Source organism: Pholcus phalangioides, unplaced genomic scaffold (assembly GCF_987345545.1).
Source record: "Pholcus phalangioides strain wild (caught in Gottingen) unplaced genomic scaffold, Ppha-v1.0 ptg000017l_1, whole genome shotgun sequence".
In the NCBI taxonomy this organism is placed as follows: Eukaryota; Metazoa; Arthropoda; class Arachnida; order Araneae; family Pholcidae; genus Pholcus; species Pholcus phalangioides.
Genome location: NW_028301610.1, coordinates 4,784,052 through 4,807,428, shown reverse-complemented (window position 1 = coordinate 4,807,428; position 23,377 = coordinate 4,784,052). Strand labels below are relative to the sequence as shown.

General features: G+C 36.4%; 1 protein-coding gene across 3 annotated transcripts; it reads right to left on the bottom strand.

The window, feature by feature from the left end:
- Window positions 1-5,804: 5,804 nt before the first annotated feature.
- Window positions 5,805-17,190, bottom strand: LOC149072131 (transcription initiation factor TFIID subunit 7-like). Of its 3 annotated transcripts, none has more exons than XR_016194479.1 (2): window positions 15,195-17,042; window positions 5,805-6,420 (listed from the first exon to the last, which is right to left on the bottom strand). XR_016194479.1 is itself a non-coding variant. In XM_089246969.1 (2 exons), exon 2 carries the CDS (start codon window positions 16,807-16,809, stop codon window positions 15,640-15,642), a length of 1,170 nt encoding a protein of 389 aa, XP_089103095.1. In that variant the 5' UTR covers window positions 16,810-16,823; window positions 17,161-17,190; the 3' UTR covers window positions 14,122-15,639. The 3 variants fall into 3 exon arrangements, 1 of the variants encoding a protein (XP_089103095.1); XR_016194480.1 differs by lacking the exon at window positions 5,805-6,420 and adding an exon at window positions 9,759-10,921; XM_089246969.1 differs by lacking the exon at window positions 5,805-6,420 and adding an exon at window positions 17,161-17,190 and having other exon boundaries at window positions 14,122-16,823.
- Between the last annotated feature and the right edge of the window lie 6,187 nt (window positions 17,191-23,377).

Genomic DNA, 23,377 nt, shown 5'->3' with positions numbered 1-23,377 from the left:
TATAGAACTTTATAGACACTAGTATTCGCGAAAGCTGAAGCGAGTATAAATAAAGACCTTGAGTTTCCTAAGCTGTGCAATGCAATCAAACTTCTTCGAAACAATGTCATTAACGATGGGAATTTTGCATTTTTTATTGCTGAAACGCACGTGAATATAACAATGCATAGTTCTTTAAATCCCCCTTCTTCACAGGTGTTATTCCCATGAAAAAACTCAATAGAAAATTACGAAAATACTATATCATTTCTAACGATGCGGGTTGTGTATCTTGAAAGATTTGAGTTTGAGATTCTGTGTTATATTAAATCGAGTACAATGTCGGAAAATTCACCCTTTTGTCCTTCTTTTAAGGTTACCGTAATCCTTTTTTCCTCCTGAAGAAACAATTTGATACATTTGGTAAGATAAGTAGTACCTCCTGCCGCTGTGGTAGTCGAGTGGTCATAGTGACGGACACGCGACGCGAGGTCCCGGGTTCGAACCCCACCATCACCACAGTGGTGGTCGGCTGAAGTTGGTTTTCTGTGGTTCCCAACTTCAAAGCGCAAATCCGAGCTGATTTCCCCTTTAAAAAGTCTCGCCACAGAGATCAACAGACCTACAAACAGTTGAAATGTAATTCAAACATAACACGTCACTCACTTCACTTCTGAAATATAGATGGCAGCACTGAAAAATCAAACACACTACGTACGCACTCAGACTGTTAAGTACACACACGGTTACACTTCCGGCACAACTCACTAGGTAGTAAATTGCCCATAGATGGCGATAGAGATGAGTTGTGCTCGGCTTGAAAGAAATAAAGCGGTACCCTCAGCCCCTCCTCGATCAGTAGTTCTCAAACTTTTTCAAGCCCGCGGCCCGGTTTCATTCATTTTTGTGAGTCGAAGGCCCGGTCAAACACACGAAAAAATAGAAAATGAATGAGGAAGAATGAAACGGCTAATCACTCGCGGCCCGGTATGAATGATATCAGGGCCCGGCGGTTGAGAAGCACTGTCCTAGATGATGAAAACTTTCAGAAACGCCAATAAATTGAACGAGACAAAATTCTTGGCCAAAGAAAACATCACCATGCTCCAGGAAAAGGCCGCAGAGCAATAAAACTGACCAGAACATAGGAAAAGTTCAATACAAGCGAAGAGAGGCAAATCGTTATTTGTTCTTTTTTCTGTTTCTGATTTTTTTGTAACGGTTGTGTTTTACACGAAGGTTTCAACTGCTGGCTTATGCGATGAATTTAGGTAAGAAAATTCAATTGTCTCTGCGGGGAATCAAACCTACGTCCTCTTACTTGCCGCGTGAGTGTGCTAGACCACTACGCTGCAAAGGCGACGAATCTCTTTCCTTACAGCAGTTAAATTTTCTTTAATGAATTCATCTTCGCATGAACAGCGGAAAGTATGGCATCACACGTCTTCGGATAATTCACTATCTGGTGGCAGGGTCACAATTGACTCCCAACCAGCAAGGGTAAAAGGCTTACATCCCTGGAGGGACAGAGTCTGGGCCGTGACTGGTTTGTCAGGGTCACAATTGTGAGCTTTGGCCTGACGGGGAAAGGGTTCAAAAATGTCATCCTCAAAAAATTTCGAAAAAAAAATTACCATTAATTCTACTGATTAAAATATGCACAAAAATATAAAAATATCCGATGGAATTATTTTGGGTCACGAAAAAAATGTAAATATTAATATTTTGAACGCCTTTGGAGGCCAAGAATGACAAAAAATCAAAAAATCGCACAATCCTGGAGTGTTAGTGACGTCATTCAAACAACACATTATCAGTAAGACTTTATATATTAAGGAGTTCTAATTATCAGGTACATCATACACAAAGAAAGGGGGGGAAGAGAGAGAAATAACTAAGTTTCTATGGAAGGGAGAAGCTGGAAGGGAAAGAAAAAAAAAAGAAACGCGCGCGCAAAACGAACGCCATAAATTTATTAGTCTCGCTGCAGTGTTGAGCGGGTTGAACCACGACCTCCTATATAATCTAGGTGGTCGTGGTTGAACATTGTTAGAACGCGCATGCGTGATATGAGAGAGGAGGCAATTTCTTCCAGTAAAATTATATATAAATGCAATGAAAAAAATCTTATTAAAATTTAAAAAAGATTGAAATTAAATATACATTTAAGATCACACATTAAAAAACGAGGATGGTAATGAGGAAAAAATCTCAGCTGGGTTTGTGAGGGAATCGAACCCACAAATTTCTCTAACCACTATACCAATTGCAGATGCCGGCAGGATTAAGTAAGACGCCTTCATATACTATATAGGGGTTCTAGGATTAAGTATATTAAACCTCACCAAAAGAAATATGTTGGTGCCAATCATACGCATGCACGTTCTGACAATGTTCAACACTGCAGCGAGACTCTTTATTAAATTTAACCGCTTTGCTTAGGGGCCGTTCAAGTATTACGTCAGCAAAATTTTAGCCATTTTTGACCCTCTCTCCCCCCTTGTCAGCAAAATTCCGTCAGCACTGCCCCCACCTCCTAACGCATATTGGTGGGATCAGACACTTACGCGGGAGGGGGCATAGGGGCTCGTGCGCCTTCCCCCAGACGAAAAAAAAATATTTTAAAATTTAACATTGCTTTTTTTATGTAAAAAAACATTAAAAAAAAATTACAATTTCGAAAGAAAATACCTTTATATGTTATTATAATCGATTTCTTTTAATTTCAATGCTATTGGAAGGGTAAGAACTCAAGAATTCTTTTTAAGCAATTCATTACGATCCACCCTCTGAGCCATATATGGACCAAATGTATCCAGCCGCGACCCCCAATGTTATCTGATGTGGTTTGCCCCCCAAAACCCAATTTTGTAGGCACATTTTTAGATTGCTTAAATGACCCGTGGCACAATTACAGAGCATTTAAGTGGCCCGTGGCACATTTTCAGATCACTGAAGTAGGCCCGTGCCACATTCAAAGATCACTTAAGTAACCCGCGACACAGTTCCAGAACACTTCCGTGGCACATTTAGAAATCCCTTGAGTGACATGTGGCACAATTTTAGGGCACTTAAGCGGCCCCCCAGTGCGGTTTTACATCACTCAAGTTACCCGTGTACCTGAACATTCCCAGATTATTTAAGTGATCCGTAGCATAATTACGGATCACTTGAGTGATGCGTTGCACAGTTCCAGAGCACTTAAGTGACCCGGAAACATTTCCATAGCACTTAAGCAGCCCGGACATATTTCCTGAGCACTTGAAGGATCCGTGAAACATTTAGAGATCGCTGAAGTGGCTCTGTAAGGGATTTATCATTAGGGAGAATGTTAGTTCAGGTGCCCACAAACTAACGAAAGATTTTTCTCGTTTTTGGCGCACCGAGTAAGATGACATTAAGAATATTTTCATAAAGGGTGGTTGATGACGTAAGCATCTTCCAAACCCCCCTCCCCCATCGATGCCGACGTAATACTTGAATGACCAATTACAAGGGATTTGGCAAGAAATTCGGATAATTTACAGATAATAGAGTAGATTTCTCTTTCACTGTTTTAGATGTATATGGTAGAAGGAAACATCACGGAGGTGAAAAAATTTCATAGGGTTGCAACAAAGCTTCGCGATGATGAGAATTTTTTTTGAATTTATTCCACTGGCGATTTTTTTGGCCTTTTAGAGTAGAAGTAGAGGGAGAAAGTCAATTCACGCCTTTTCCGACCGGGTGCTCAGAGACTGCCTGTGACTTATATTAGCAAAGCTACTATGTTTGGCGGTTATCTTATGCGCTTCGTAATTTGGCGAGTTCGTGAGTGTTACACCTTACGTCAGAAATTTTGCCCTTGGAGAACATTTTCAGAATATGGTTGAAAACTATGAAAGACGATTAACTCTAGAATTAATGAAAGAAATTAATTCTAGAATTAATGAAAGAAATTAATTCTAGAATTAATTCCAGAACAAATTGATGAAAATTCAGAATTTTCGAAAGAAATAACTTTTGGATTATTGAGTTTACTTTTTTATAATTTTTTCAAAAATCTCTTCTTAATTTTCGATAGGAATTTTTTTGTCCTGAAATTATTTTTTTAACAATAAAAAAATCCTTTTTCATTACATGAGATTTTCCACAATCACAATGTTAAAGTATTTTAATTTAATTACTTGGATACCAAAAAAAAAATTGTTAAAATTATATGTCATACATATGAGCAGTATTTCTATTTTCCTTCAGCTACTTCTTTGAAAATTCCTTTGCGGTGGCCATAAAATCTGTATTTTTATAAACCCATTTTTTTCTGATTTGGCTGTATTTAAAAAATTTTTCAAACAATTTTCATACAAATTTCTGTAAGAAGTCAGGGCCTTCATTTCAACTTCTTCCGGGGAGGGGGCAAAGAACATATACTCAATATATGTACGTATTTCACTTTGTTTGTCCATTTCTATTGCATTACTCAAGTTTTTGTGAAGGCTGGGGGGGAGCAATTGCCCAGCACCTAGATGAAAGGCCTCTGCACGCTGCTCGTGACGTGAGCAAGTAGTCCATCCTCACTCAGAATATTCAGAGAAAAAAAATTCCGCTGCACGTGCCAGTATCATCGTTGTGTATCGCTTCTCGGCCTTTTGGGTAAGATCAAAGTATCATCGTTGTGCGTAAAAAACACGATCTGACTCAGAATTGGCGATTTCTATGCCCCACATCTAACCACCATGCGGTATCTGTGAGCCCACCAAAGGGTTCTTCGCCAAAATAAGAAACAAAATAGGATGCTCATGCTGAGGTTCAAAATGTGGCAAACTTGTTAGGCAGTCTTAATGACGTTACAGGTGAACTTGACAACCCGTGCTGAATTACCTCACCACAAGAAATGACCAATTTTAGGAAATAAAAAGGTCTGATAAAGATAATATAATCATAGTGTTTCAAAAAAAAAAAATGTACAAAGAAATTTTTCAAAATTCAAAATTTTATCCTAATTTTTGGTAGGAAATTTTTTAATAAAAATATCTAATTTTTCATTTTTTATCATGATATGGTTTCTCATAATCAGTCATTCTTTTGAGATGATAAAATTAATTACCTTGTATTAGCTATAAAGTTGAGAAGTCAAAAAGTTAAATTGATTGAAAAGAAAAATTAATTTGTTTTTCAGTTGTCCAATATTTAGTTTCGGTGTCTAATTTTTTGAAACTGCTAAGATATGTTAAGTAACCAGTAATTATATGTAAAATTTATGTGCAATTTGGTTAAAAATCGGAAGGGCTGTCAAAAATAGGTTAACACACATCTGAACTACTGCAGTTGGCGGAAAATTTTGTCGAGGAACACGAATATACTTGCGAAACACAAATAGATCAAGATTTTACTAAATTTTTATTCAAAAGTGCAGAAATATTTGTAACCACTTGGTTGTTGAACTAAATTTCAATATTTATTAGTACATTAACAAGATTGTGCTGGATTTTTATTTAGCGGAAAAACACAAGTTTTAATGAATGCACCTTTGCATGACAAACTTTAATAACTAATATCTATGAAGAAATATAAAAATAATGATTTTTTTATTGCTGTGAAACGTTATTCATCCCCCTTTGACATGCTTTCCATAACAAGCACGAGTACATAATGAAAGTACTATTATTAACAAAAATAACGCAAGTAAACAGACAGCACTTCCAAATGGCTATGGTAGACACATATAAAATCACCGTGGGAGAAGAAAAGATCTTTTATACGTCACGTGACTTCATAGGCGGAGGTAGACTTGGAAGTCTGGGGGGGGGGGGGGCACGATGATGTCAATTCATACATACATTAGATCAGTTGACACTGGGGGGCGGGCATATCTCTGCCCATGCGTGACTTTGACAGTCTGCACAGGAAAAAAAAGAGTTCCCGCTCTCTACTCCTATACCTCCTCTATTGTTTGGACGCAATATTACGTCCTTGATCGTAAAGTTTAAAAAAAAATGATTATTTTTATGCATTACGCTATTTTGTCTCCCATCGCTTTCTTTTATCGTTGATTTGATCATCTTCTTTCTTAGTATTCAACAGAAAACAAAAAAGGGGAGCTAGGGAGTGAAAAGAAAATTTTATAGACATTGCCAAAAAGTGTGAGGCGACACGTAGCCAACTGTTGTAATATCCAAAAAATTTTTGCGGTTTTAATAATTGAACTCCACCGCCAATTTTTTTGTGTGTTTTCTGGGTGAGATGAATGTACTTTATTGCCTTTGTAGCATAGTAGTCTAGCGCACGCTCACCCGGTAAGCGAAAGGACGTGGGTCCGATTCTCCGCAGAGGCAGTTGAATTTTCTTTGAATTCATCTTTGCATCAGCCAGTTGTTGAAACCTTCGCATGAATAGCGGAAAGTTACACCATCTTCGGTTGTGTTGTAAAAAACTGGTGGCCAGTCAATCTAGTGGCACCACCTATTGTAAAAATTTAGAAAAGTGTGTTAAGACTAAGAGTGCGCGTACAGGTATCCTGCATACTCAGTTTTCGAATCTGGTAACCATAGTCATTGATATTGGTGGCAGTAGTCTAGAGATGAGTTCATCGATTAGAAAAACAAAAAATATGACTAAATCACTTCCTTGAGTAACTTCACTTACAGCACCATTCAGAAAATTTTATCCATGGCAGCTAATGGACTTTTTTTTCAGGAAGTTCGCTACTGGTAAGCAAATAAATGAGAATGAATTTTACTGAAAATTACGTCTGTACATCATGGGGAAAATGGTGCCCACAACCTTATATTCTTCCCAGACAAGAGGTGTATTGCTTTAAAAAAACTTTTCACTTTCATGTTTCTTTTATACGGCCTTAAAACTCATTCAAGTTATCTGTAATTCAATTACACCAAATTATGATTGGATCCATTTAGGGACATAAAATTTTGTAGGTAGGGAATCACCCCTTGATGAGTGAATGGTAGAACTTTACCAATAGACTTATCCCATTGCAGAGATCTCTTCCAGCCCAGCTTCATGGCAGAGTCCGGATCCGGAACACTTTATTTTGAGTAATGGGGGGGGGGGGTCACCCCAATTATCATGCCATAATAACTTGCTTCCCATTTAAGCCTTTAATGCAAAAATTTTTATTTCATTATTTACCATTAGTTTTTAAAAAATATTTTTTTCCTAATGCCATTTAAGTGTATTATTTATCATTAACTGGTTATAACGTATCAGGTATAAAATGAATTGAAAGATAAATTTCATGCAATCAATACAAACTTTACCATTTTCATTAACCCCTATCAGAATCATTCATGTTTCTAATGTCAACGTATGTAACTTCGTTATACGAACATAGAATCTTAAAAATTGGTTGATATTTTTTCTTTTCCAGCATATAAGTTTGCAAATAGACAATATTTGATTATTAATTACCAGATTAATTAATATACCAGTTTTCAAACCATTAATGAAATTTGTTATAAAAACATTTAAAATTTTATTTTCCATGTTAGCACATAAAATTAACAACAGGACATGAATCTATTAAAAGGTGTATGAAGTTCATTCAGATACATATATCATCATTTCATAAATAGAATATATGTAACAACAACATGAGAGCAGATTACATGTATACACACACATCTATGTGCCACAAAATATAAGGTGTTGATAGAAAGTGTCTCAATGTAATATAACCAATGAAAGAAAAAAATATCAAAAATGATTCATAACAAATACAAAAGTATTTTCAGCATAAACAAAGTACAGAAAAATGAAAGGGTAATAAATTGGAGTGATATATTTAATTAAATTAAAGTATATAAAATATTTACATGGGTGAACTTCAGCCAAACCAAATTCAAAAATAAAATTCTTTTAAAAACTAATAATAATAAATATATGAGTATGTATGAAGACTCAAGCTTTTATTAGCAAGGTGGTTAAAACAAAAGCTTGCATTGCACATAGCCTATTCAAAAACTGCTGAAAGACATTTTGTAAAACACATAAAAGCTCTGAAAATCACGCTACAGTATAACCCTTCTTAACTGGCCTAACCGGGAGGAGTGTTAGCTGGTTCAGAGAACTCCATTTAAACAAGGAAAATTGAAACCTGGGCTAAATTAATTATGTATGCGTATTGAATCTGTTAGGTATTTACTTCATAGAGAAATATAGAAGTATAGATAAGTACATATATTATTCAAAGAGTTGGCTTAATAAAAATGAGAATTTAAAACTAGATTATGTTTTATACAACGTAAAGGGATTTTACTCTGTATGCATATACAAATTGTATCAACATGCTAAGATCAGATGAGTAAACACAAAAATTTTCTAAGGTTGGTTTAGGAAAAGATTCAGTTAAAGGAGGGCCAGTTAAAAGAGGTTCTACTGTACTTACAGCAAAATATACAAACAAAAGCACAGTCAAATAAATTTTGGTAAATCCCTGTGAGAAAGAAAAACTAATCTGATCTGTATTTAAATCTCACACACACAGATTGTATATGAGTATGATTATAAAAATTATCACAACAATTGAATCAGGATGAGATTAACCATCAAGCAAAGTAAGCAGATGCTTATAGCATTAATATAAAAAGCACAAAACACTCGTAGATAACAATTTTTGTATTTTGACAACATCTCTCTACAGTGTCAATCACAACTTTTAATCAATACTACTTATTTCACAAGTATTCAACCATAATAACACTCAGGTTATGCATGTGCATATTTTGAATTTTATAATTATCAACTGTAACTCAATAATACTGGCAATGAGGGCTAAACAGTTTTGGCTGATTATGTCCTCTAGATAAGTTTTTTTTCAACCTTTACACTAGGTCACACTTCTTAATCAATATCACCAGTGAACTTTGAATTGGATTTCCTGCACCTTTTCAGTGCTTCAAATGAAATTCCCCCACTCCTTTCAAAAACTATTACAATTATGCGAAATCACATTTTACATTATGTAAACATGTTTGTATATCACTAACACTACATTGCCATCCATTGAAGGACCAATTGGTCAAATCAATAAAAATTATTTATTATAATTATATAATGAAATCATTAACTATATATATAGTATCATAAAAAAAATTTCCATCTCACACCCCTGGTTGAAAACCATTCCTTTAGAGGCTTCATCCAGCTTCATATTTAACAAAATTCTTATCAGTAGTAAAGACTATAACTTCGATTCAAACAACACTAATGTTGTAGTTGCTCTATTTTCCATTTTTTCTCTAAATCTTATTCGGTGTCCTTCGTAAGTAATTTATATTCTTGAAATTATAAATTCTAAAACAGTGGTACATTGACATGCAAGTAATCCAAATTACCAGCAAGAAATATTTTCTGAATATAGTTGAACTTGGAAGCAAATATTTCACTTAAAAGCTTGAAACATATGAGGAAAAGTTCAGTTGACACACAAAAGCTTGAATACTTCGAACAAGAAGCAAACTGCAATTGTCTTATTGTACCCATTTTGCAAACAAAACTACTTCTATTTAGAATGAAACACTTTGTTGCACTATTTAATTTTTTTTATACAAGTATTAAAGTTGTGGGGATGTGGAACAATTATTTTAAATGGGAAATTTTGCTTTGAGATATTTTTTTTTTTATGATAGAAAAGCAACATATTGTAACTTGAAGTACTGCTGTATATACACAGAGTCAAGTCACATGAATATGACCACCAGCTTATATTCAGAAAAAAGTTGTGTGCAGTCCGAGCAATAGCAAGATGGAAGTGATATACTAATACTGTTACATTTATCTAAACCCAAACAAACTGCAGTCCATTCAAATAGCTGCTGGTTAGTCTATACTAACCAGCAGCTATTAATAGCATGCTTGACAGTGTGAAGCATAAGTTCCACAAAAAGAACAATGATGATTGAATTGGTCCAAATGTATTTTATTGGGTTCAAGTCTAAGGAACTGCAAAGTCAGAGAAGCATTTGGAAATCTTTGTGAAGATCTTTCAACAATATTCACACCATTCAGGATCACAGTTGGTATGCCACATTAACTTTCTGAAGTATCTCGTGTGCGCCACAAAAAAGACAATAAAAATTATTGATATACATGATTTATACAAGGATGAATTCATATCGTAAAGATTGATAGTGACTTCTAGAGAACCCTGACAATAAAACAATTTTTTTCAGACACTGCTATCACCAGCTTGTAATTTTCCAGAAATGGCTACAGAATGTTGTTCTTGAAGATTTTGCCTTGGTTATGACAGCATCCATGCCACACAGAATAGAATGTGACTCATCCAAGAAGATAATCCTTTGCCAATCAGAAGATGTCTGACAATTTTGCTACCATCTTGCAAATTAAAGTACCAAGCAACTTTGTTACTATGTGAGTACAGTAATTATATTACAACTACAGTATTAATATTACAACTACTTTAGAGCAACCTATACAGCAATGTCCACTATGCTAACATGTTACAAGTAGTATGTCAGTCAGCCCTTGCACAACTACTCAGCCAACATCTAATTCTTACATAAACAACACTTGGGCTTCCAAAATATCTATGCTCAAGTTAATCACAATGACACATTTGTCTAGCTGCGGTACATTTGAGCAACACCAGCAAAATATTACACACACTGTCCAATTTCATTCATACTGTGGTGCTGGAAAGCCGACAAGCATCAGTTTTTAAAATATGATAAATGACATTTTTAAGTTGTGACAGTAAAGACTGATATGAATGCTTGTCTCACCTTTTTATACCTATACAGCTTACAAACCTTGCCTTATTTCATTCACTACATGCAGTTTTTATGGAAAATATATGGTGGTCACAGTAATGTGACTCAACTGCATAATATGTATTACTCAATGACAGCTCAAAAAATGAAGTAAACACTTCAGTGGGAAAATACATCCAGGTAATGAGTTCCAACATTTTATTGTGCTTTTTCTGAAAAAAAAAAGACTAAACTCACGCGTCTTTAAAAGAAAATAACAGATTTTTACAAGCATATAAATTTTCATACAGCTAATTGCATGCATTGACTAAATTAAACTTTAATGATCAGCTATTTATATAAACTATAATGACAACTTGAGCAAAAGAATAATAATATTCTGTTAAAAAGCAAATCACATTCAATAGATCCCTTAGTAGTCAATAACAGACTGTTTTTATGGCAATACAAAGTATCTTACATTCAATTAAGAATAAGCTGCCTTGATGGGCCATTAATGACATTGTACATAAGAGAAGAGTCAATTGCAGACAGCCCACAGTGCTTGTGAGCCACTCAAGTACTACATAAGAGGAGGGGAATTCATCTTTACTTTTGATGGCAAGGCAAGGGTTTAAATGTGACTAAGGTAACAATAAACATATAAAAATAATGAAATTTGATATTGATGAAACCAATAGAAAACCTTTCTGTTGTTTGTGGGCAAGTGAGATCATCAGCTGGTCTTGGCTTACAATGTTACTCTTAAAGTGCATCTACATTGTGCTCACCATGCATTATCTTTGAGCAATTTGATGAACTTTTGTGTGATGTGTAAGGGATGTGGACAATATAATGTATTGAAAGACAAACATTGGCATACGCAAAGGGGGAATTTGGGGTTCTAACCTCCACTCAAGCCGAAATTATACAAGTTATTTTTCAGGAAAAAATGCAATCCCCACATACATAATTTTTTTTTAACCCCCCCCCCCCTCCCATCAAGATAATTCTGCTTACACCCATGAAGACGTGTAATATTTATTTTATCACACAACCCAGTAGGCAAGATTGCACTTATACTGGTAAGATTCAAAACCAAAAACATAAACAAACATAAATCAAATAGAAAAACACTAATGAGTAATGCTCATTAGTGATTGGATCCCTTCAAATTTTCAGTTTGTCTGGATCCAATCACATAGTTTATCAAAGGGATGCAAGCCACACCTCTTGTTTGGTCAAAGGTTATGGTGATGCAGTTGCAAACAGCTTATGTGTTAGTGGAAAAAAAAGACATGCATATTTATTTGTTACTATCCCCACCACCCTGAGAAACCAGAGAATGCATAGTATGGGATACACCCATGGGCGGAGATACGGGGGGCACAATGCCCCCCCCCCCAGCGTCAAGGGTGGAGTCGACTGATCTTATGTATGTATATATGAATTGACATCATCATCATCGTGCCCCCCAGCAATAATGACGTTACCCCCCCCCCCAGACTTCCAAGTCAATCTCCACCTATGTAGCACAATCTCCACACACCATGCCATAGGTGTAGACAGAATTTTTCAGGGGGGGGGGGGTGTTTGATTTTTTTCTTCTTCTCAGGGGGGGGTTGTTTTTCCTGCAAAATAACACTATAATCTCGGCTTGGGGGGGGGGGCGGTTAGAACCCCAACCCCTTTGCGTATGACAATGCACCAGCAAGATAGCTTACCTGTGTGAGTGCAATGGAGCTCACCTGGACAGTGAGCCAAACTAAAATCAAATTTTTCAAATATATTCTGATGAAACACCTCACTTCCAATAAGAACTGAGGATGGATTAGAGGTTTGCTTACTTCTGTTAACAAAAGTATGGGGTCAAAAATTCTTATGCAATAACTTGAATATCCTCTCAAGTAGAAATGTTTTCTTCATACATATAATAACAAGTAAAAACTACAAAGCCTCCTCGTGCACTGACTTTCTAAGGGTATAAATCCACTTTAACTCTTAAATTACTCCCATTGCGAATAGATGATGGATTTAGTAGGCTGCTGAATAACTTATCAATGGGTTGCAATATGGGGAAGAAAAGGGGAAATTTTTCTCTTGTGCTCTCCCCCCCCCCCCCCCACAAACAGAAAGTACTTCAATGTTAGTGTAGTTTAAGGGTTAAAATTGACTTGCATGGAAGACTTCAAAAAGAAGTTATAAATTATTTAAATCAACTGTAATATTGAAAATAGTCTTGTGCCTCTCTCATAACATGACAACACAACAAGAATAATGGACAAACTTATTTCAAACATAACCAAATGAAGAATCCTTGAGCATAAGTTTTCTCTGCTGAAACATGTTATTAATAGAAATCTCATCGAAAGGACTTATCCAGACCCATATTATTTAATAACAAATCAAAATAAGTATAAGACATCCAAAACTTTAATTGCACAGCTGTACTCTTATTTGTCATATGGGTAATCACATAAAGAAAGTTTTACACTGACTAGAATGAAAGTCTCTTTCGAGCATTATGTTCATAACAAACATTCACATCAAAGCTCATCGGGGCCATTCAAGTATTACGTCAGCAAATTTTTTGTCATTTTTGACACCCCCCTCCCCTTGTCAGCAAAATTTCATCAGCTCTGCCTCCAACATAATCAATTTCTGTTAATTTCAATGCTATTTGAAGGTTACAAACTCAAAATTTCTTTTTGAGAAATTTATTACGACCCACGCTCTAAGCCATGTATGGTTAGCCCATGAACCGCAGACCAAATGTGGCCTGCTCCCTCAAACCTAATTTTGTAAAAATGAACTAAGTGGTACTTTTACAGATCGCTTAAGTGACCCATGGCACATTTTCAGATCACTTTAGTGACCCCGGACACAGTTTCAGAACACTTAAGCCAGTGGTTCTCAACCGGTGCTCCTTGTGCACTCTCCAGGGGCTCCGCGGCCGCTTGAGGAAAATAAAAAAAGAGCAAAATTTAAAAAAATAATTATAAGTATTTTTAAATAGTAAAAAATAAATCAGTAACTTTGATGAGTAATTAAGAAATTGGTGTAGGGGCTCAGCCATAAAAAATTTTTACTTAAAAGGGCTCCGCGAGTCAAAAAAGGTTGAGAACCGCTGACTTAAGCAATCCATGGCACATTTAAAGATTCCTTAAGTGACATGTGGCAGTTTTAGAGCACTTAAGTGGCCCAGAGACATTTCCAGATCACCTGAAGGATCTGCAAAACATTTAGAGATCACTAAAGTGGCTCTGTGGGGGACTTATCAATATGGAGAATGTTAGTAGAGGTGCCCACAAATTATCAAGGTTGTTCTCAGTTTTAGCGCACTGAGTAAGATGGCATTAAGAATATTTCATATTTTTATAAAGGGCGGTTGATGACGTAAGCATTATCCAAACCCCCCCCCCCCCCCCGTCATCAAAAATCAGCACATCGAACCCCCATTGATGCTGATGTAATACTACTTGAATGACCCCATTTCACACAATAAATATATATGAAGTATAAAACACAACAACTACACACACAGTTTTCTTTGAGAATTCAATCCCCAAAAGTCTTGCAGCGACTTAAGATGGTGACAATAAAAAGCTTTAAGCTGCTGGAAATACATTGACTAAAATATATGTAGATCATTATCATCTCTCTCTCTGCCTCCTCCCCTCCCCCACATAAAGGAACAAAGCCTGGGATAAAAGTGGCAGGCTCATTGGCCAGGATTTATCATGAGCCCTTCCATAGTAAATTTATAATATAAAAAATAAAATAGGTACTCTTGTATTAGTATTACCCATGCCAGGTGGATAATGGCTAACTACCCTTCAACACCAGATGTTATGGTTTGCTCTCAAAAAAAGGGGTTGCTATAATTCACATTATCCCTGTCACCATTACTGGCAATTTATCTCCCTAGCATAGTACTTAAAAAATAATGGGATTTATTTTGGGCTCTGGGCTCGAGCACTGTCAACTTCTCCCATGTGGGGGGAGGGGGAACCCATGATCAATATACATATATAGTAAAATATCACATACACCACTAATACACTGATATAAAATATGAGAATTTCTATGCTTATACTAGGCCATATAAAGGGATGATCATTGAGAGACCGGGAACACTTGTGGATTGGAAAGGGGGGAGAAGGATTCACAGAATCTCGAGAAAATTATGAGTTACCTTCAAAGAGAAGAAAGGTCTATTCACACACATTCAAGAGATCTGGATGTGTTTCAGTTCAAAAAAATATCCTTCTCCCCTCTACTAGCCATTATATACAAGCCATACTACATTCACACTCATCAGGCGCAGTTCACAATCTGATCCTAATATATTTTGAAAGACAAGACAGATCTTTTAGAACAGAGAAGGGTCATGACTTTAGTGTGTGAATAGACCTTAAATAGAAAAAAATCAAAACAGCATATAAAGAATATATTTCTTTCTTTTTTTTAAATTTGTATAAAGGATATTTTTGAATTTTTGATCACCTTTTTTTGTGGGTCAAGCCCCTTCCTATGTATGCCTCTGTATTCGTATCAAAATCAATATGGTCCACACATATTTCAGCAAGTGTTACAAATTTTCCTTAATTTAAAAAAGAGAGATGCATGAAAATTTTAAAATAACAAAATTATCATTTCTTGTAACAATAAATTTCAAATTTTTTTTAAATGATTCATAATGCTCTTAATATTAGGCTACACATACATCATAACATTTATAAAACACCCAATTACTAATTTCATCTGAGCAATAAAAATGTACTAGAACACATTCATAATTCATCAGAAAACCATAATCACTGCAAATTTTACACAATTATACCTACACTTAATAAAACACAAAACATGCAACAAAGACAGTCAACAGTTACACAAAGTAACATGTAGTCAAAAATCATAAAATATATATGAATGCAATAAATTAAAGTATTTAGGTTTGATGCAAAATAGTGACAATATCATCATATTCCTTCTGTTTTTCATATTCTTGTTGCTTCAAGCTATCAATAATATTTTGGAATCGCTGCTTCAATGCTTGGTTTTCAATACTCATGATTTCCAATTCCTGGGACCTTCGACGTGCTAACAAATCAGCGATTTCATGCTCTAGCTCATCAAGCTTTTCTAAAAGAACAGTTTTCTCTTCATCTGTTTTATGCTCCTTCAAAATCTGGCCAAGATTCTCGCCTGCAGTTTCAGATTCTAACTGAAAGACAGCTACATTATCACTTTCAGCTCCATAATCCTGACTCTCTGGTATTGGCTTTTGACTGGAGCTACCAATTATACATTTTGAAAACTCAATCAAAGGTAATTTTGAATCTCTGTTTGTTTTGCTCGTGTCTAAAGACATTTGGCTGTTTTCAGCTTGTTCCAACTCAAGATTATTCTCCCCATCAGAGCTGCTCAAGACTTCACCGAAAAGATCATACTCAGCAACATCTAAACTTTGAGAATTACTCATTGGCCCGCTTGCACCCATCAGATTTTCATCCGCACCTTCAGGCTTTTCTTCATTTTTCTCATCTTCTGCATTAACTACTTCATAACGAACACTAATAGCTTCGTTATCCATACGAAAAAGTCTTTTCACTTCTTTCTCAACATCTGGAAAATCGACATACTTTTTCTTCAGGGTCTTGCGAAACCTACGTCTACGAACATTTTTCAATGGAGGTGTAACACCATGTGTTTGCATGAATCGCTTGTCTTTGGTGTCTTTCTTTTCCTTTTTCTTCAGTGAATCATCTTCATCGGGTTTGGCACCTTCATCATCTTCTTTGCAGATCATTAATTGACTTACATCAGCAGCCTTATAGAAGGTTTTACAATCGAGTGTCTTGTATGATTCGACAATTGTTGGTAAATCTATTATTTTACCTGAAAGTGTCCATTTGTCGAACTTGACAGTGCTGTGCCGCATATCAGGTTCGACCTGAATGGATAGACGATCTTTCAGACTCATCACGCCGGATCTAACCGCAGCTCTTAAAGCTGCTGCTGGAGTTGGAGGAAGCCTCATAATCAGCTGACTTTCCAATTCTACTGATGATTCATCCTCTACAACGTCTTTTGGATTGTGATCTTTTTCATCCGCCATTTCAAACTTGGGAGCTGGACAAGAAAACATTAGTAACAACGTATTGTAAAGTTGGAAGTGAACAATTTAATACGGAGATGAATCCTTAAAACAACAAAGAAATCAATAATTCACAAATAATGTCATAAACATAAACATAAATTCTGTATCGAAAAACAGGAGAAAATACAAGTTTTAAGATCAATAACAATCAAAGTATGGATTTTAGAGAACTTAATTAACTTTAAATTATTATGATAACATGATAACCATATTTTGAATATTGGAGTAAATTTATATATTTCATTGTTTGAGAAATATTCCCAGACGGGAATTTTTCGAAAATGTTGAAAATATTTCTAAAATAATTACATATGAAGGATATATAATACTGATCAACCATATTTGTTTACATTCAAAGTCGATAAGCCCGCCACCTGGTATTGCATGTTGAAGAAAATTGACCAATTATATTATCGCTTCAATTCAATGGAGCATATCAACTCTCAAATTCACAGCGAATCAAAAAAGAGGTTTTAGACATGAACATTTTTTTTTTTCATAAACATTTTTTTTATTGGATGAAATAAATTATAATGTAGAAGTGCGTATTATATAAAGTGACCATACGTCCCGTATTTTTTAGGAGAGTCCCAGTTTTTTTTTGCTTTTTTCGTTGCTCCGACTTTTTTGCAAAAATGTCCCGGTTTTTCACGTATTTCCAACGAAGCCAACTTGACTTTTTATTACTGATTTTATTCTTCAAATCAACGATTGAAATTATCTTTCCAACTCAGAAATAACATTATGATAATTACAACTACAAACAAGAATAATCATCAATTGTCATTTTTTTTTTTTTTTAATTCATTGCAATTTGAAGTGGAGCTTCCTTTCCCGTGATGAATTGGCGACTTTTTGCACTTTTGGAATCATTTTTGGTGGTAGTTGGCAATGTTCTGTGTTTTCCAGTATTTCGAAACAAAATTTCCCTTATTTTTTTCGAGAAAATATGGTCAGCTTACCTATTTCATTCAGAAACAAATACATAAAATAGGATGCAAAGAACACATGCTGATTCCTCTGGCAAAAAAAACAACACCCCCAAAAGATTTAAAAAAAACTGATGCGGGGTATGTAAAGAAAACACCTTCCTCTTCTCTTCCTCCACGTGAAGTAATAAAACTGACCAGAAGGTGGGCACAATTCATTAAATGCGAGGGGAGACGGTCGTTATTTTTTTTTTCTTTTTTGCTTGAATTCATAATATATATAATATACGTGTGCGCTAGATATACTGCATATGTCGAAAATGGGGAGACGTTTCAAGTCCAAGACTCAGGGCCTGAACTAGGTTGGGGCAACCCTGAGCTCCGAACTTACTGGGAGGGACTCACAAAAGTTTACATTTGTTATTTTGTTTGCATAATAATAGCTGCCAAGACTATTGTATAGCTTTTAGGCCGTCACGTCCTTCTCCGCCCCCCCCCGCCTTTTTCAACCTTGTCTAAAATTCTGAAGGGGAAAAAAATTAACGTTTTATTTCGTGGAATTCATTTTAATCCACTGCAATTTGCAGTAATGCTTCGTTTCTCACCATTGCGATTTTTCAGTAATTTCAACAATATTTGGCAAATTTCTTCACTTTTGGCGTCGTTCTTGGCGATAATTGGCGATGTCCCGTGTTTGGAATCCCATTTTCCCGTATTTCTCTCGAGGAAATATGGCCAGCTTACTTTTCATATGTGTTATTAAAGTTTCCTTTTTTGAGATGTCTGTAGCTGTAACACTCTCTCTAATATGGCGCCTATCAAGATATTTCCAATAACTCTAACCATTTTTCGGAGGATTCCAAAAACTCCTGTACCTTCGCGTTCCCAAAGTGTCATACCTTTCTTATGGATAGTTACAACTTTGCTGCAAAAGCGAGCTGGAAGCAGACGCGGATTCGGAGAGAAGCGATTGGGGGTAATCGCCCCTTGCAAGAGCAACTGGACAATTGTGAAAAAAAAAAAAAAAAAAAAACCTTGAGCATAATCAGATACAGGCTCTGCGAACGGGAGGGGGTTTATCAAACTATCGAGGATGGACGGGGGGGGGGAGTGATAGTCCACCTTACCCGCCACCTTCGGCACTTTTTTTTAGTAACCCCCCCCCCCCCCATGTATCCGTCCATGATCTTGACTAGGAGAAACAGTGGCAAGTAGGTAGCAGAAGGGAAAATGATGTTTAATTTTGAAAGAGTGGGTTTGGAACCATTGAGCCAGGCTGAAGCACCATATTCCAAGAAGTCAGAGATAATAATTTATAAATAAGAAAAATGGGTGGATGAACTTACACAAAATGTTCTTACTAAAAGGAAATAACTAAGGACAAGAGTACAACCAGAACGTAAGACTTGAAAATATTTATTTTTTCTTTAGTGTGCGCAAAGACCGGTCTAGATACGAGAGAGTACCTTAGAGGAGAAATAAAGATTATACAGTACTAGCTATAATACCCGACGCTGCCCGGGTTTTCTTCAATTACTAGGAGGATTGAAAAAGTGACAAACCGTTATAAAGGAACGAACTATACACAATACTGGCAGTATTAAAGAAGTGACAACCCATTGTAAAGGCATATGCATGTCAGAAACGCATTGCTAGAGAACCACGGTAACCAAAGTAAATATTCCGAAAGTGATTGTTGAGGCTCAGGAACCATTGTTGCCAGACAATTTTTTTCCCAGCTCTGACAAACTTTTAAAGTAACCTATCGTTCAACAATCCGGGTCCCGTTTGGTATACTGTATATGCAAAATTTGGCGACGATAGATCTAAAATTGTGGATTTGTATAGAGAACACACCATACGCGGAGATAGACTTGGAAGTCTGGGGGGGGCACGAGGATGATGATGTCAATTCATATATACATATATGCATTAGATCAGTCAACTTCACCTTTGATGCTGGGGTGGCAATGTCCCACAACGCTCCCCCCCCCCGTATCTCCTCCCATGGAACATACACACACACAGAGAGAATCAATTATATATATATAGATAGATATCTTATTATAGATATCTCCCCCTTATATATCTATAATAAGATGGTATTTTTTTAATATCAGTGAGAAATTATGAGCGGTCTATCTTATTGCCAGAGACTTCAATTTCTGGGTTTACACTCACTGGAATGGCGTAGAATCGCTGCAGATCTGAAGATGTGCTACAAACTAGTCCACCAAATTGTTTATCTACCATCGAGAGATCCTTTCTTTGAGATCATAGACAGGCGAGTTAACCTACGTAGGCATCGCTTCCAAAAAAGAATACCAACGGCTAGAAGGGATTGCTTTTTCCACGGATATAGATGCCGTGTGGCAAGAATATGGAACAGTCTTCCATCAGAACTTGTATGTGCCTCCTACGCAAGATTCGCTTCCACTATTGGGGATTTCGACCTGACTCCGTATTCGAAGTGCTTCCCGTACTGACTATTTTTTTTTTTTTTCCTTCCAGTATAAGTGCATTTCATGCCTTCTGGGGTTATTATTATTATTAAATAATTAGATTTAAAAAATACCTTCAATTTGAAGGAGTATTTTTCGTTTTAGAAAATGTCAACATAGCAACCTCCCTAATTACAGCAATTTTCACCACAGTTGTACCCGTTTTTGTACTCCTACAAAAACGCCAACTGGGGCAAAAATTGCTGTAGTTAGGGAGGCTGCCGTCTCCACTCAGCACTTCACGCTACTAATGTGTGTTATAAGGAATTGAAAAGTATGCTCTGGGTATTGGTTAGCGTACTTTCCTGGTATGCAAGGTGACCTGGGTTTGATTCCCGGAGGAGACAAATTACTTTTCTTTCCAAATACTCAGTAAATTCCTGTAAATAGCCGTAACCAGAAAATTCAATTTCTCAGTTACGGCTATTGTTTTTTCTCATGTTATACAACTATAAATACAGTATTTTTTTCTAGCTAATTTTCCGCACATTTCCGTTGCTGGTGATCATGGGCGTAAAGTTATTGGAAGGGCTTAAAAATTTCATTTTTTTGGGTTGGGGCTATTAGTAGACTCTCACTAATCCGGCCGTGCGTTTATCTCACCCGTCCAATAATACAGAATTTTTGTAGGTTTTCTTCGAGCATAGAAGAGGAAAACATGATACTGGATGCATGTCTGTGCGTAGAAGTTTATATTACTTATAGTAGTTTATATTAAATGGGCATTTTCAATTAACTTCCAGTAATACGGCCCACCCTGGTCTGATATTTGCCGGATTAGCGAGAATCTACTGCATTATGGAGATTTTGGCAAATATATTGGATGGGGTGGCGGTGCACAGGCACATGAGCCGAATACAACCAGCGTTAAAATTTAAAAATAAAAGTCACTAGTCCCACCGACCAGTGAGTACGAGAACGTTCTAGTCCGCAGACACATGACTGGTTCGCTAAACCGCAGGGGGGGGGGGGGCGAAGTTTTTATTACGGGTCCCGCGGACCACCACAATTTCTTGATGGTCCGATGGTTTAATCAGTGTGGTCTTGGACCAGCGGACTACCAATGATTTCGATCGCTGATAACCTCATGCTTATGTTTGTAACAAATTTGTCGTAGCGTAATGCAAGGGTTTGTAGACCCATATCATAACAACGTGCCGCCTGATAGAATGACCATACCTGAACTGTTTACATTTTACTTGTTTAAAAACGCTTGCCAGAGAGGAACTTTCCTGGTAGTCTTCATGACACTGAGACAAAAATAACAAATGCAGCATATTTTTGGGGCTCGTGTAAAAAATCAACGCCGTTCTCTTTAATTTTTCTTTTTCTAATGTGTAAAGCTGTTGTTGTTGTTTTTTTTTTTTTTTTTTTTTTTTGGTCGAGGCAAGGTACAGAGCCGCAAATTACATGGTGATTCAGAAAAGATGGGGGAAACTTTAAGAGATGGTAGTACACACAAAAACAAATAATTTTCATCAGCGAATGCATGATCTAAAATGTAATGGAAACGTGCTACAGGGCGCAACATAGTAAAACCGAGGATACGAGGAGAAAGCACAAGAATAACGTATACGTTAAAAAAGCAATTTTAATGAATAATTTAGAATAATTGCTCAAAAGAGCAACCATCAACAGTGATGCAAGAAGAACAGCGGCGAAGGAAGGATTAGCGAACGCTCTGGAATATTCTAGGCATATCGCGAACTTCCCCAGCAGCAGCCGAAAGTCTTGCGATTAGGTCGTCTTAGCGGTCAAGAGGAGTCTCATATACTAGACTCTTCAGCTGTCCTGACAAAAAGAAATCAAGACACAACAGATCGGGCGATCGTGGTGGCAAAGCTACAGGACCACCTCGCCCGATCCATCGGTTTGGAAAAGTGACATCCAGATAGTGCCGTACCTCTGGCCCAAAATCAGCTGGAGCTCCCTCGTGCTGGAACCACATACGCCGCCGGAGGGCAGTTAGAACATCCGCTAATGGATTTTCTAATCCTTCTAATGGATGTAGGAGGATGAATCCTACAATATATTTTGGTTTTCTTAATACTATACCTTAACTTTTGGGGGTCCATGAGCAATCCTAGCCATGGAAACGGGAGCAAAATATACATGGGTACTGCTGACCGCCCAATAATTATACACGTGATTCCTTGTGAAAAACCAATACGGAAAAGTATTTGCCGTTTTTTTCTGATTTGACTAATAATTATGGAGTTATAACGCTTTTTAAAAATATATTATGACTCTTCATAATCCTGCCAAATTCACCGAGCTCACATCGCGCGCGAGCGCATGTGTGTGTGTGTGTGCTTTTCCAATTTTTACGCTGTTGTTATACCCAAAAATAAAAATGTTTTTGCTTTGATCAACTTTTAAATGAATAAAGTATCACATTAACAATTTTAAAATGAGATTTTTTTTCGAGTTACAATTTAGAAATTTTGTAAGCTTTACATGTTGCATCATGACTTTTAATTGTAATTCTGCAACACAATTAACTTGATTAACACAGTAAGCTTTTGAATAAAATCAATCAAAGTTACAAATTGTCATGATGAAGTTTAACATGTACAGTTTAACCCTTTACGATCAGGGACGTAGTATTGCGTCCAAATGACAGCGGAATTAATTCAATCGAGCTGACTCTTTCTTCAACCTCTTTTTTACCTGATCGCGAAAGTTTATTGTAACTCTGCGAAAAAAATTGTGTGTGTGTGTGTGTGTGACACACAACACACAACATCTCGTTGAGATATCACCACCACCGTGATATCTCAACGAGATAACGATCAACTGATAACGATGGTGGCAGTTCTCCCCAGCTTTATTCCCCCTTCTCTACAGCAGTCTCCCCACACACGCACAGGCACATATATGTATCGTTCTCAAAACTAATCCTTCTATTATATACTGTACATAGAAATGAGAAAGAGAACACAAAAAGTGAAGAAAAAAAAAATACAAAACAAGTTTGTAGGTGAGAGTGAAAAAAGCAAGGCACTGTACTAATACTCTCTTATCCAATATATCTCTCTACTGTTCCTCTCCCCCACCCTTATTTTTTTTTCTTTCTTTCCCTTTCTTCCTTTTGTT